The 12525-nt window shown below is 45.1% G+C and overlaps 1 protein-coding gene across 1 annotated transcript in view; it reads right to left on the reverse strand.

Moving 5' to 3' along the window:
• The window catches only part of crispld1a (cysteine-rich secretory protein LCCL domain containing 1a), a 30560-nt gene extending 28534 nt beyond the window's left edge, over positions 1-2026 (reverse strand). Inside the window, exons 1-2 of the mRNA XM_067434795.1 lie at positions 1816-2026; positions 537-897 (exon numbers count right to left, since the gene is read on the reverse strand). Of these exons, the coding sequence (XP_067290896.1) occupies positions 537-794 (258 nt within the window). The 5' untranslated portion in view covers positions 795-897; positions 1816-2026. The remainder of the gene's footprint in view (positions 1-536; positions 898-1815) is intronic.
• Between the last annotated feature and the right edge of the window lie 10499 nt (positions 2027-12525).

Genomic DNA, 12525 nt, shown 5'->3' on the forward strand with positions numbered 1-12525 from the left:
ACATATGCAAACTTTTTAAATCTTTTCTAAACTATTTTGTCTAAAGGTTAAAAAAAACTATACATTTCAAAATATTACTTAATATTTTAGGCTTTACATGGTTATGCAGTTTTCAAGATTTTTCTCAGAAAGGCTGACAGAAAAATATATGGAGACACTAATCACAATATTTTACAGACTATACTGTGCATCTAAATCATAAAAACAAGTTATAACTGCTTATTAAAATCTACAGCTTGCTCGTCACATATAATAAAAAAGGAAATTCCATGTTGCTCTACATAACAAGATTATAAATTCTCAAATATTTTGTGATATGTTGAAAGGGCTACAGAAAATCAGCTTTGTAAACTAGTTCATAAAGAACCTGTGAATTCGAAATTAGTTTTCTGTGAAATACCAAAACCATGAAGATTAATGCAAAATGTATCACAAAGTTGTATTGTGTACAATTAACACTAAACCAAAGAAAAAATTGAGTCGATAATTCATCCTAATACGTGTTATTCGCCATATTTTATAATTCATTGTTTTACCATGTATTCCATATTTGAAGCCGATGGGTAGACCTGCCCCCGAAGTTTGTTGTGAAGGTCAAGGATGGCCTGCATGTCACTGGCAGTGATGGCCCTCTTGCCTCGCTGTCTCTCCACCATCCAGTCTCCATCATCATCTAGGTACTTATCCAAGAGAATCCCAAGATCTGTAGCATTAAACAGCACCATAGCAAACACACTCTGAGTCACCAGCAGGAGAGAAAGCCCCCTCAGCAGTGCAGAGGTTAAGTGACCCATGGTGGATGAGTTCTAATGATGACGTGATGATGACGTCTGAGGGTCTTCAAGTAACTGTTGAGAAGAGGAAGCGCTTTCAGGTAAAAAAGCTTAGAAATTAATCCTACAAGAAAAAGAAAGAGATGGGGAAGGGCTTGTGAAAATTGAAAATTCATCCAAGGTTTTGTTTACATATTTAACATGATGAGGATGCTACAACATCATTTAATCGATTATTGTTTTATGTAGTGTTCTTATATTTAAAAAACAATTAAAGGAAAGTCTAATTAATAAACTTGTTTTTAAAGACTAAATCAATTCATAATTTATTTTACACCATGTAACGTTGTCATGGTCCCTGACATCCTATATTGTAGCCTATAATATTGCTGTTTTTATAATGATTCTTTCAGTTGTTTTATTTTTAAGTTAATATGTATCCACGTTCCGGTTGTTGCAGCCACGATTCAGCTAATAAAAGTATGAAGTTTAACTCAAACCTATTTCACTTCATGATATCTCGTTTGGCTCGTTTGGCTTTTTAGTAACTTACTTTTCGGCGACTTGTTAATTCGACTACCGAGTCAGTCCGCGTGAACTAATGGTTCAGGTCGGTTCTTTGAACCGATTCATCTGAGTCAATAAACAGATTTAAAAAAAACCCGACGGATTAAAAAACGGTTTGTTCACGAATGGCACCAATATTAAATAGCGTCAAACAGAAAGGAATAAACTAGACGCCTTAGAAAAGATTAAATAACTAAAAGTTCATTACTTAAAATGCAAAGACATAGATGTCTGTTAGACATGCTACACCTCACTAAATAACTAAAATATCGACATGCATAAACGCGCGTTAAGATGTAGGCTAAACGATGACAAACACAAAACAAAATATCTAATAGTAAATTATTTTGCTGCTGCTTTGCATAAAATGAATGATACGCTGTAGCTATTTATAGTTTTTGATTGACCGACACTGTCAGACAATAAAGCAATCATCAGAATTGTTTTCGTGATACGATATTTGAATGCTGATTACCTGAGCTACTGTATCCAGCGAATGAACGTTCACTCAGCTTTTCTGCAGACTTGCTGTAAGTTTCAGCAGGCTTCTGAGGACTGCTCTTGTGTCAGTAAAGTTTAGCGAATGCTCACCCATAGATTCCAGAGCACCTGAGAGCATGCTCATAAATGCAATTTAATGATCATCAATGCGCAGAGGAGACTCTGTTCCCCTGTGTGGGACAGACTGCAACATCTCTTTAAATCCAAAGCAAACTTCTTGAACAGAATCGAATGTATTTGCAAACCACGCCTCCCGTATTTCAGTCAACCCACCCGTTAAACATGGATTCAAAGGAATGATATTTACAAACTGTTATACAGTTAAGTATGCATAAACCTTGAGAGACATAAAGTTTTAGAAACATTCCTGACCATAACATGATGGCATTTGTATCAGATAAGGGAACATCATAGTCTTGCAAGTTTTCAGCAGGTGCCCCCCCACCCCACCCCCCATAACCTGGAATGGTACCTGGGTTTAGGAACCTATAAATAATTACTTTTCTGATGCTGTCTAATGTATTTTACTTATGCATTTGACATGTGTTCAGAGATGTTCTTTAGCACAGCACTGTTGTAACATGTGGCTATTTTACACACTGCTGCCCTTCTGTCAGATTGCACCAGCCTGGTCATTCTTCTCTCACCTCTCTCATTAATAAAACAAAGCACCCCACCCACACACCACCACAAATAATATCACTTACTTGTTGTTTTTTGTGTGCACTATTCTCTATAATTTATTGTGCATGGAAATCCCAGAAAAACCATGTGTGACACTATAAATCATTCAGTATTTAAAGTCACGTCACATTTCTTCCCCACTTTGATTTGAACAACAGATTATCTGCATGCTTTAATAGTGTACAGATCACAAATTTAAATCACAAAATTAGCACAAAAAAACCTTAGTGTTGTAGATAAAGTAACTTAGCACAGAATAGTATTCCCTTTTGTTTTCTTTAAAAGATGTGTGGGTAAACTTCCAGACAGATTTTGCAGGAAAAAGAGTTGGTGTTGTTCCACTCTTAATGTCCACCAAATATTCACTAAAGGGTTCGAATCTGGACTCTGACTAGGCCAAAAACATGAGCCTATGGACTTGTTCTCAAGCCACTTCTTGGTCATCTTGCAATTTGAGCAAGAGCAATGTATTGTTAACAAATAACATCTGATAATTTCTATTTAGATAACTTTTAATTTGTGGGCTGCAAGCCATTCTGCAATATTCTCCTGTTCTCCAAAGCATTAAATGACTACTAAAGTAGCTCACCAATATGAGCAGCTAAAAAGGTTCTCCACTCCTCTTTCTCCATACTTCACTGTGGTAGAGAGGCAGCAGCTTCTCACCAGATTTTTGAAGACACCACTCCGGACAATCACCATGCAACTCATGTTTCATTGTGATTCATCTCTCCACACAAATCTTTCCGTATTCTGCCAACAAATTCATTCTGTCTGTCTGGTCTTCTTCTGAAATAGCAAAGGCTTTATAAGTAGTGCATTTGCTTAAATTTTGCTAATTTCCTGACCAAATAATATGTGGTTAAGACAATGAAAAGCTTAGTGTTTGGGTATGCCCCATTTGTATTGTGTATTATTATGTGTGCATGTATTATTAAATGTATGACATAAAATTAAGAAGATTATGCTGTAGGTCACTAATCAAATTTGACCATGTGAATTCCTTTGCACAAAAAGTTAAGTTTTGTTTTCTTGCTTCCATTTTGATTCCGAGATTACACTGAATAGCACAATCATAAGGTCTTGAACAAACTTCGAGAAATTCATGTTCATTTTATTTGAAACATTCTACTTGTATTTCATTTAGACTTTTGGACCCACTACATTTTAAAAATAAACAATAAATATATTTATCGGCTACATATAACATTTCCGAAATTATAACATGACCATCATTATTTATCTAAACAACACTACAATTTATATTAAAATATTTGGCAAATGAACCTGCCAGAATATGACTTTTCCCTTGCTATTTTGCGTGCAGAGCATCTTACACTGAATTTATCATAATGTAATTCACTGTTCTTTCTGGTATACGCATACATTTGAACTCAATCCAGTTTTTTTGCTGACTCTCAAATTTATATTTAGCATCTCTGTCCTGTCCAAACCGGAAGCTGTGATTTTTGGAGTACAGCTTTACTTTGCACTTAATATTATAATGAGCCTCTAGCATGACCTACCACATCTGAAACAGCAATGAACCAGAGTTTGCGGCTGGTTGTGTAGGTCAGTGGTGTGGGGCGTAACCGCAGCCATCAGAATGGATAGCTATGTGAAGAGACCAGGACTGTCCACAACCGAAATAGAAATGCCAAAGTGCTTTGTGTGCCAGCAGGAGCCCGCCACAAAACACTACAATAATTCATAAGCCACAGTATAGAGTGACGGCTGCACCGCATTTAAAATACATGGGCTGCTAAGACATAAAACTTAAATCAGAAAAACACAAAACAAAACAAAAGCTATGTTAATTAGATCGTACATGAAATGATGACCAAATGTATGTGTACATACGTTTCCCAAACTCATATCGACATAGATTTCAGTGGTTCCCATTTATTACTTTGGGTGGCAGCCCGAAAATAAATGTAAACTTTTCATAATAACATAAAAGGTCTTTAATGTCGTGTTTTGCCCCATTGCTGTCAAACAAACTAAAATCAAGAGCGCAATAAGGCTTTGGGCCCTATCAAACGCCAGTGTTTTTTGCTACTTTCAGCCTAACTCAGTTATCATTTTCACATCCAGCGCCATGTTGTTTAAGTAGCAAATGTGCACGAGCCCATGGGCATGATGGTCTGAAAATGAGGTGTTTTCATTTTGAGGCAACTGACCAACAAAACCCTGGTCTAAAGTCAATAGCACAGTATTTTCTGTGTTATTTAAAAAGGTTGTGTTAGTAGCGGGTGCACAACGCACATACATTCTGCTTATTACACACACAGGCACGCGCAGCCGCACACAAATATTTTTAAATATTAAAAGTAAAAGGATTCCACAGATTGCATAATCATGCCAGAAAGGTCACGTGGGAAGACTAATTAAAAACCCTTCACCAAAAATAACTCCATCTCCAACTTCAAAAATCATTCGACATCACTTTTTCGTTTTTTTGCTATAAGATGTCAGTATTAGTCTTTCCATGTGCGCTTTGTAAACACAGGGCGGTACGTACTTCGGCCTACGTCTACACTGCACTACATCTACATTTTTCAGTTGGCCAATTTGAAATTCTGTGAATTTATATATTTTTCATTTGGCTGAATTGAAAATCTGTGAATTGATGCAATTTAATTCACAAAAATTCAATTCGGCCAAATGAAAAATTTAGATGTGATCAGTCACTTGAAAATTTTCATTTGGAATTTTCATTCATTTTTTACAGTGTAGCGTGACCTTTACGACGTGATGATGTAATCCGAGATTTAACAATTTAGGATAAAAAGTATATAAATTAATTTATTTCTTTAAAAATTACAGATCATTTTGCTAGATAAGACCCCATTCCACGTCTGGGATTGTGCAGAGCCTCTGAAGACCTTTGAAACTGCATTGATTTGGACCTTCATAGAAGTCCATTATATGGAGAAAAATCCTGGAATGTTTTCTACAACAAATTTTTTTTTATTTTCGACTGAAGAAAGAAAGATATGAACATCTTGGATGAGATGGGGGTGAGTAAAATATTATTAGGACATTTTTTATTTTGAAGTGAACTAATCCTTTAAAGGGAATGGGAGATGAGACTCTGATTGGTTGATTGTACATTATGCCCAAAACACACCCATGATTCATTAAGATGCACAACCCTTTCGGACCATGCGCCTAGCAAAAGTGTATTCGGACATGCCCAAAGGGCACCTGCTATGTGCTTCAGACCATGCCCTTTGTCAAAATAGGGCCCGCCCCTTTTGTGTCATAATCCAATGACTGTTTGCACTGCGAGAAGCGACTTCGCTCATGCAATCAGCACATGATCAGCTCCAGGGGTGAATTATGTCCATCTGTTCATCTGTGCTGAGTTTAGAGTGCATTTGGGAACGTAGCAGGAACCAGTTACACCTTATTTTCACATCTGCATGGTTTGTGACGCATAGTGTCAACTTGTTTTCTGCCGAAGTAAAAGTTCGACCGGAGCTTCCGTCAAAATAACTGATCAGTTTTAGCTCTTTGCATTTATAGAAATTAGGACAAAATTTATTATGAAAATGTAATTTACTTAAAGTGCATTTGTTTTACAATATTGTCACATGCCTGTCCTGTCTTGTGTGCACTTGTGGGTTTTATGTTGAGCATGTGCTCGTGTCCCTGTCAGTTCCCTCCCCCTTGTTATCTGATTATTGGTTAATTTGCCCCACCTGTTCTCCCTCATTATCTGCCTTGTTTGTTCCCTTTATAATCTCCTTGTGTTTGTCAGTCTGGTTTGGATCCTTGTGTATGTTATGTCTGCGTCTTCCGGTTCCCCGTGATTTCTCTGTTGGTATGTTTTTGAGTTATGTTACAGTCCTGATTATGTGTTTTTCCCCCTCGTGGGTTTTTGTGTTGAGTTTATGTTTTATTTTATAATAAATTATAATTTTCTCACTGCACTTGAGTCCTCGCACCAATTTCCTGTTTCCTCGTGTCCGTGACGTAACAGAAGGATCCAACCACTTGAGGACTCAGCAGGACTTGTTTTTTTTTGTTGTTTTTGTTTTTGTTTTTTCTCCCGGTATCCTCCTATGGAGTGGGAGAAGAACCTGCGGGTAATGCGTTACCTGAACTCCCGGTACATCCGTCAACAGGGGACGGATGTGCAACAGTTCGCAGGCAGGTTCCTCAGGGAGGTGGACCATTTTAGACTCAATGAGGCAGAGTGGAAGGAAGCTTTTAATCTCTGCCTCGACATGCCCCTCTCTCCGGAGGTAATGGATAGTATGGGGAGTCTGGGATTCTGGGAATTCATCAACCGCCTGGGCCCCAGTCCTTCCATGGTCCCAGTGCCGGCGGATCATATGCTGGTGGTCCCAGTACCGGCGGATCGTGTTCCGGTGGTCCCGATTCCGGCGGATCGTATTCCGGTGGTCCCAGTACCGGCGGATCTTGTTCCAGTGGTCCTGAAACGGAGGAGGAGAAGGAAGTCTCCCTCCGTGCCTTTTCCGGTGGTCCAAGTTTCAGTGGTCCCTGTGCCGGTGGTCCCTGTGCCGGTGGTCCCAGTGCCGGCGGATCGTGTTCCGGTGGTCCCAATGCTGGCGGATATTATTCCGGTGGTCCCAGTGCCGGCGGATCATGTTCCAGTGGTCCCAGTGCCGGCGGATCGTATTCCGGTGGTCCCAGTGCCGGCGGATCGTGTTCCGGTGGTCCCTGTGCCGGTGGATCGTGTTCCGGTGGTCCCTGTGCCGGTGGATCGTGTTCCGGTGGTCCCTGTGCCGGTGGATCATGTTCCGGTGGTCCCTGTGCCGGTGGATCGTGTTCCGGTGGTCCCTGTGCCGGTGGATCGTGTTCCGGTGGTCCCTGTGCCGGTGGATCGTGTTCCGGTGGTCCCTGTGCCGGTGGACTCCGTTCCGGTGGTCCCGAGTCCGGAAACGGCCTGGAGGGCTGTGATGGGATGCTTTGTGGTGGCAGTCCTGCATGCGTGGAAGGAGCACAGGGCTTTATCCGAAGCCCCGGAGGCAGTTCCGGTGGTCCCAGTTCCGGTGGATCGTGTGCCGGTGGTCTCAGTTCCGGCGGATCGTGTTCCGGTGGTCCCTGTGCCGGTGGATCGTGTTCCGGTGGTCCCAGTTCTGGCAGATCATGTTCCGGTGGTCCCAATGCCAGCAGATCGTATTCCGGTGGTCCCAGTGCCGGTGGATACTGCTGGACTGGAGAAGTTTCCCCAACGCCCTGCCTGCGCCGCTGAGGCGCCCTGCTCTCCCTGCGCCGCTGAGGCGCCCTGCTCTCCCTGCGCCGCTGAGGCGCCCTGCTCTCCGTGCGCCGCTGAGGCGCCCTGCTCTCCGTGCGCCGCTGAGGCGCCCTGCTCTCCGTGCGCCGCTGAGGCGCCCTGCTCTCCGTGCGCCGCTGAGGCGCCCTGCTCTCCGTGCGCCGCTGAGGCGCCCTGCTCTCCGTGCGCCGCTGAGGCGCCCTGCTCTCCGTGCGCCGCTGAGGCGTCCTGCTCTCCGGGCGCCGCTGAGGCGTCCTGCTCTCCGTGCGCCGCTGAGGCGTCCTGCTCTCCGTGCGCCGCTGAGGCGTCCTGCTCGCCGTGCGCCGCTGAGGCGTCCTGCTCGCCGTGCGCCGCTGAGGCGTCCTGCTCGCCGTGCGCCGCTGAGGCGTCCTGCTCTCCGTGCGCCGCTGAGGCGTCCTGCTCTCCGTGCGCCGCTGAGGCGTCCTGCTCTCCGTGCGCCGCTGAGGCGTCCTGCTCTCCGTGCGCCGCTGAGGCGTCCTGCTCTCCGTGCGCCGCTGAGGCGTCCTGCTCTCCGTGCGCCGCTGAGGCGTCCTGCTCTCCGTGCGCCGCTGAGGCGTCCTGCTCTCCGTGCGCCGCTGAGGCGCCCTGCTCTCCGTGCGCCGCTGAGGCGTCCTGCTCTCCGTGCGCCGCTGAGGCGTCCTGCTCTCCGTGCGCCGCTGAGGCGTCCTGCTCTCCGTGCGCCGCTGAGGCGTCCTGCTCGCCGTGCGCCGCTGAGGCGTCCTGCTCGCCGTGCGCCGCTGAGGCGTCCTGCTCGCCGTGCGCCGCTGAGGCGTCCTGCTCGCCGTGCGCCGCTGAGGCGTCCTGCTCTCCGTGCGCCGCTGAGGCGTCCTGCTCTCCGTGCGCCGCTGAGGCGTCCTGCTCTCCGTGCGCCGCTGAGGCGTCCTGCTCTCCGTGCGCCGCTGAGGCGTCCTGCTCTCCGTGCGCCGCTGAGGCGTCCTGCTCTCCGTGCGCCGCTGAGGCGTCCTGCTCTCCGTGCGCCGCTGAGGCGTCCTGCTCTCCGTGCGCCGCTGAGGCGTCCTGCTCTCCGTGCGCCGCTGAGGCGTCCTGCTCTCCGTGCGCCGCTGAGGCGTCCTGCTCTCACCGCGCCGCTGAGGCGTCCTGCTCTCACCGCGCCTCCCTGGCGCCCCCTGCACTCACCGCGCCTCTCTGGCGCCCTGCTCTCACTGCGCCTCCCTGGCGCCCTGCGCTACCCGCACTGCCCTGGCTGCCTGAACTCTATGGGCCGCCCCGGCCGCTTGAACTTGGTGGGCCTCCCGAACTCGGTGGGCCGCCCTGGCCATTCGAACTTTGTGGGCCACCATGGCCTCCTGAACTTTTTGTTTTCCTCGTTCCTCCCTTGTTTACCCCTCCCTTGTCTGTACCTTCTTTGTCTGTCCCTCCCGTGCCCCCCTGGTCTGTCCCTCCCGTGCCCCCCTGGTCTGTCCCTCCCGTGCCCCCCTGGTCTGTCCCTCCCGTGCCCCCCTGGTCTGTCCCTCCCGTGCCCCCCTGGTCTGTCCCTCCCGTGCCCCCCTGGTCTGTCCCTCCCGTCCCTCCCTGGTCTGTCCCTCCCGTCCCTCCCTGGTCTGTCCCTCCCGTCCCTCCCTGGTCTGTCCCTCCCGTCCCTCCCTGGTCTGTCCCTCCCGTCCCGCCCGGGTCTGTCCCTCCCGTCCCTAGTGGAGCGTCTGGTAGCCGCTCCTTAAGGAGGGGGTAATGTCACATGCCTGTCCTGTCTTGTGTGCACTTGTGGGTTTTATGTTGAGCATGTGCTCGTGTCCCTGTCAGTTCCCTCCCCCTTGTTATCTGATTATTGGTTAATTTGCCCCACCTGTTCTCCCTCATTATCTGCCTTGTTTGTTCCCTTTATAATCTCCTTGTGTTTGTCAGTCTGGTTTGGATCCTTGTGTATGTTATGTCTGCGTCTTCCGGTTCCCCGTGATTTCTCTGTTGGTATGTTTTTGAGTTATGTTACAGTCCTGATTATGTGTTTTTCCCCCTCGTGGGTTTTTGTGTTGAGTTTATGTTTTATTTTATAATAAATTATAATTTTCTCACTGCACTTGAGTCCTCGCACCAATTTCCTGTTTCCTCGTGTCCGTGACGTAACAAATATATGGCTATTAGCCTACCTTTGTAGAAATAATATTATAACATTATTATTATTAGTAGTAGTAATATGTCTTAGCCTATTAGTTTAGTGTAATGTCGACTGAGACACTAGATCACAACAAAAAGAGGTTTGAGTCCCCTTTAAAGTTCTGGTACAAGTCAATGCACTGACTTTTACTTTGTCCAGTTTACACACTAAATATGGGTTGGAGCTCTTAAAGGGATAGTTCATACCAAAGAAGATTTTAAAAAAAGTCTGTAACCACCAGGTAGTTGACAGCACCTATTGACTTCCATAGTAAGAAGGAAAAGATTCAACATTTTTGGGTGAACTATTCCTTTCATTTCGAAAGTGCACCAGATAAGATGAAATGTACACATTTTCTTCCATCGACCACAGTTTCACAAAATCCTGTGGGAAACTCTGAAAATATGTTATTCATAGAAAATAAACATGACAGTACAGTGGAACTGATCGTTGACGTCTGTTTGCACTTTTTTCTTATTTGGTTCTCTGTCGAACAGCCAAATCCCCCTTCCTTCCCGAGTGTACTTTAAGGCTGATGAGACATATAAGAATTTAAGTTAGTGTCCTGTTTATTTTTACCTCTCAATAAACTGGATGAACCCAGAAATAAAAGACCAATAAACAGCTCAATGTCTCCCTCTACCGTTTTCTAGGTTGAATTATGCATACACATAGCAGATTATGGTGCTGTAGCTTCTATCATGTACCAGTGTATCACCATAATAATGCTAGTTTTTCTATCTTAGATACATTTACTTACATTTACTATTTCAAAATTATCGACACATACTTTATCATTATTACAGTAAGTAGGCCTACCCTAATGTACAGTCCTAAGTATGACAAGGTCTAAACTTTATAGTGTAGCCTTCCCCAAAAAAAGAGTTCCTAAAACTAAATTTGTTCCCAGTTCCTGCAGCCATTAGTTCTAGTGCAAAAGCCTCTTTTATAGTTAACTAGACTTTCATTGCTTAAGCAGATGCTTTAATTCAAAATGATTTACAAATGAGGAACATTACCAGTGATTTGCAGAACATAATGTCAGGTTTCAAGTTTTTCAGAGCTAGACTACACAGGCAGAAGTAAAATGCAGAAGAGAAAGAGGAGTTGTTATAGTAAGTGCCTTTGTTCCGAAAGCCTCCTGAAATCAGATTTTACGAACTTTCTAGGTCTTGAAAAAAAAAACACAATTTAAAACTTACATAAACAGACAGCCTGGTGTAACGTTATACATAATATAGAATTTGAATTTTAACTGTTTTAATTATTTAAATGACGCAACAGTTAAAGGAATAGTTCACCCAAAAATGAAAATTAGCCCTCACTATTTATTTACTCTCCCTCAAGTCACCCTAGGTGTATCAGAAAAGTACATTCAGAATTATATAAAAAATGTCCTGTCCGTTCAACAGTTAGCGGAAGCTAGAAATTACAGTTCGTAAAGTTTTACATATGGATATCTTTCTTACACAGAAACACTGCTACGCATCAAACGGCCTTTTTTACTGTATTACTTTGTTACTTCAAACCTCCTGTAATTTCAAGATAGTCAGACCATTGCACACTGAGCTATGGGTATTCATGTGTTCACACAATAGACTGTAACAAAATATGGACATAGCGTCCTTGACGTCACCCATAGGATTGTAAAGAGCAGTTTTGAAGCGTAAAGTAGAGACGAGCTGGCCGTTGCCATCTTGGCAATGCGGCATCCTGTGTCATGCCCGGATAACTAAAAATGAGCAAAGAGGCTGGATGTGGGCGCAGTTGAGGTAAAGCGCTGAGTAACAGACGGCGGATAAATTGCTATCCACCTGTCAATCAAAGTGGCCACGCCCTTAATTATGCAGAATTTTAAGGCTTTATATAATGTAAACTAATGAGTTATAAAAAAAATTACCCCCTCACAGTTGTCATGAAGGGCAAAATTAGCCATATAGACCAAAACCACAATTTGTACCAGGCTGTAAACATGTTTTTTTCTGCTGTAAAGTTGGGCATTTTAACATTGTGGCTCAAATCGCGACAGGAGGCGGGCATGCTGAGGCATCTTCCCAATCCTCGTCCATGATTCTTCCGCCTCGTGAGGAAGCCCGCGGTGCGGCATCTTCCCGCGAGGTCGATAACCCAGTGCTGATGCTGTCTGATTCCGAGGGATCAAATCAGTTCAGCCTGGAGGCGGGCGGTGTGCAGGTGGATTCACCTCTTCACTCCCCCGCTCAAGAAGAGCTTGTGGATGTGTTGACACGCGCTGTGGCCAAACTCAACATTGAATGGCCACAGGAAAAAGTCGAAGTCCAGCCTGTGAGCAAGCTGGATGGACGCTTTTTCAAAAAGTGTGCTCAACCACCACGAAGGGGCTTGCCGTTTTTCCATACTCGGCGCGCCTATCGAACCCCCCCGGTTTTAGATTTTGGGTGTGTCGTGGGCGCATCAGAGGCTGGTTATTGGACGCTGCCATGTGTCGAGGAGGCACTAGCAAGCTATTTGTCTCCCGATTCGGCAGCTTCCCTAAAAGCCCCAGTTCTGCCCACCAAGCCATGCAGGGAAACGTCGTCCCTGGTGGGCAGGGCTTATCGAGTGACCGGGCGCGCTGGTAGCTGCCTGCACACCATGGCGGT

This window comes from Pseudorasbora parva, chromosome 24 (assembly GCF_024679245.1).
Source record: "Pseudorasbora parva isolate DD20220531a chromosome 24, ASM2467924v1, whole genome shotgun sequence".
Taxonomy (NCBI): domain Eukaryota; kingdom Metazoa; phylum Chordata; class Actinopteri; order Cypriniformes; family Gobionidae; genus Pseudorasbora; species Pseudorasbora parva.